Source organism: Triticum aestivum, unplaced genomic scaffold, assembly GCF_018294505.1.
Source record: "Triticum aestivum cultivar Chinese Spring unplaced genomic scaffold, IWGSC CS RefSeq v2.1 scaffold77373, whole genome shotgun sequence".
Classification (NCBI taxonomy): Eukaryota; Viridiplantae; Streptophyta; class Magnoliopsida; order Poales; family Poaceae; genus Triticum; species Triticum aestivum.
In genome coordinates, this window is record NW_025277523.1 from 1 (window position 1) to 1,266 (window position 1,266).

The window sequence follows — 1,266 nt, forward strand, 5'->3', positions numbered from 1 at the left end:
ACTTATTTTGGGACGGAGGAAGTACTTAATAAGGCGATGGTTGGAGGAAAAAACCATGTCTTGATGCCTTCATATATCATGTCACATACAACAAAGTAATAAGTGGCAGCATGTTGGTTGTTTTTCTCTAAAAGAAAGATAAACGTTGATGCGTGGATGCCTTTATTATCCGATAATAATGTGATTGTGGGCAGTGTAAGACTGTCCCGATGGTTGGTAAGTATGTTTACATACAAAAAAAAGGAGTCTAATATTACACTTCTCGCTTCTTCAGCTTAACCATAAGCCCGTTTTTCATCTCTAGTATACAAGATGCCTTGGGCTCGATGCTTTGCCCTTTCTCCAGATGCACATCGAAGTTCCATAGCGTTGAGGCCACGACAATCATCATCTGCATAACCGCGATTTCCTTACCGAGGCACATCCTTGGCCCCGAGTTAAAGGCCAGGAACTTGTGAGGTGGTACATACCTTAGACCATCGCCATCCTTCAAGAGCCACCTATCTGGGTTATAGTCAAGGCAGTCCTTACCCCATATGCCCTCCATTCTCCCCATGGAATGAAGAGAAATAAAGATGGCGTCGCCGGCATGCACCTCATGGCCACTCGGCATTGTATCATCAGCGACCACCATCTTGAGCTCAGTAGGCGCCGGCGGGTACAACCTAAGAGTCTCATACAAGGCAGCCCTAAGATAGGATAAAGATCTGGTCTCATCCGGCTCAAATATCACCATAGTTCCAACACCAGCTACTACTTTATGTGATGCAACCGGTGAGAGTTCGTTGCGGATGATTGAAACGATGTTAGGGTTCTGGGCGAGGTTGTAGAAGATCCATGTCAAGGCTATTCCAACTGTGTCCCTCGCAACGAGCATGTAGCCAATGGTGATAGCACAAAACAAGTCATCATTAGCGTAGCATGGGTCATCGAGGAAGAAAGATACAATATCCACACCTTCTTCTTCCTCATCATTATTAACTTGCCACGTCTTGATATTCCTCCTCTCCATCATCTCCTTGATGAACCTTCGTAGCAGTGTGTGCTCCACATTGAGCTTTTTCTCAGGACCGATGTTTAACCACCTCATCAGTTTCCAGCAATAAGATGGCATCATGTGCCGAAAGCATACCACCTCCATGACTATGTCCAAGGCAACCGCGACAACCATGGGTGGCATTTCCGATGATAGGAGGCCAGGATCAACACCGAAGAGAGGCATAGCAGCCAGGTCAAACATAAACCTGGACATCATATGTTGCATGT

General features: G+C 45.9%; 1 protein-coding gene across 1 annotated transcript; it reads right to left on the minus strand.

The window, feature by feature from the left end:
• Positions 1 to 253: 253 nt before the first annotated feature.
• On the minus strand, positions 254 to 1,264 carry LOC123178384 (noroxomaritidine synthase 2-like). The gene has a single exon (XM_044591447.1). The coding sequence runs from the start codon at positions 1,262 to 1,264 to the stop codon at positions 254 to 256; it is 1,011 nt and encodes a 336-aa protein (XP_044447382.1).
• Between the last annotated feature and the right edge of the window lie 2 nt (positions 1,265 to 1,266).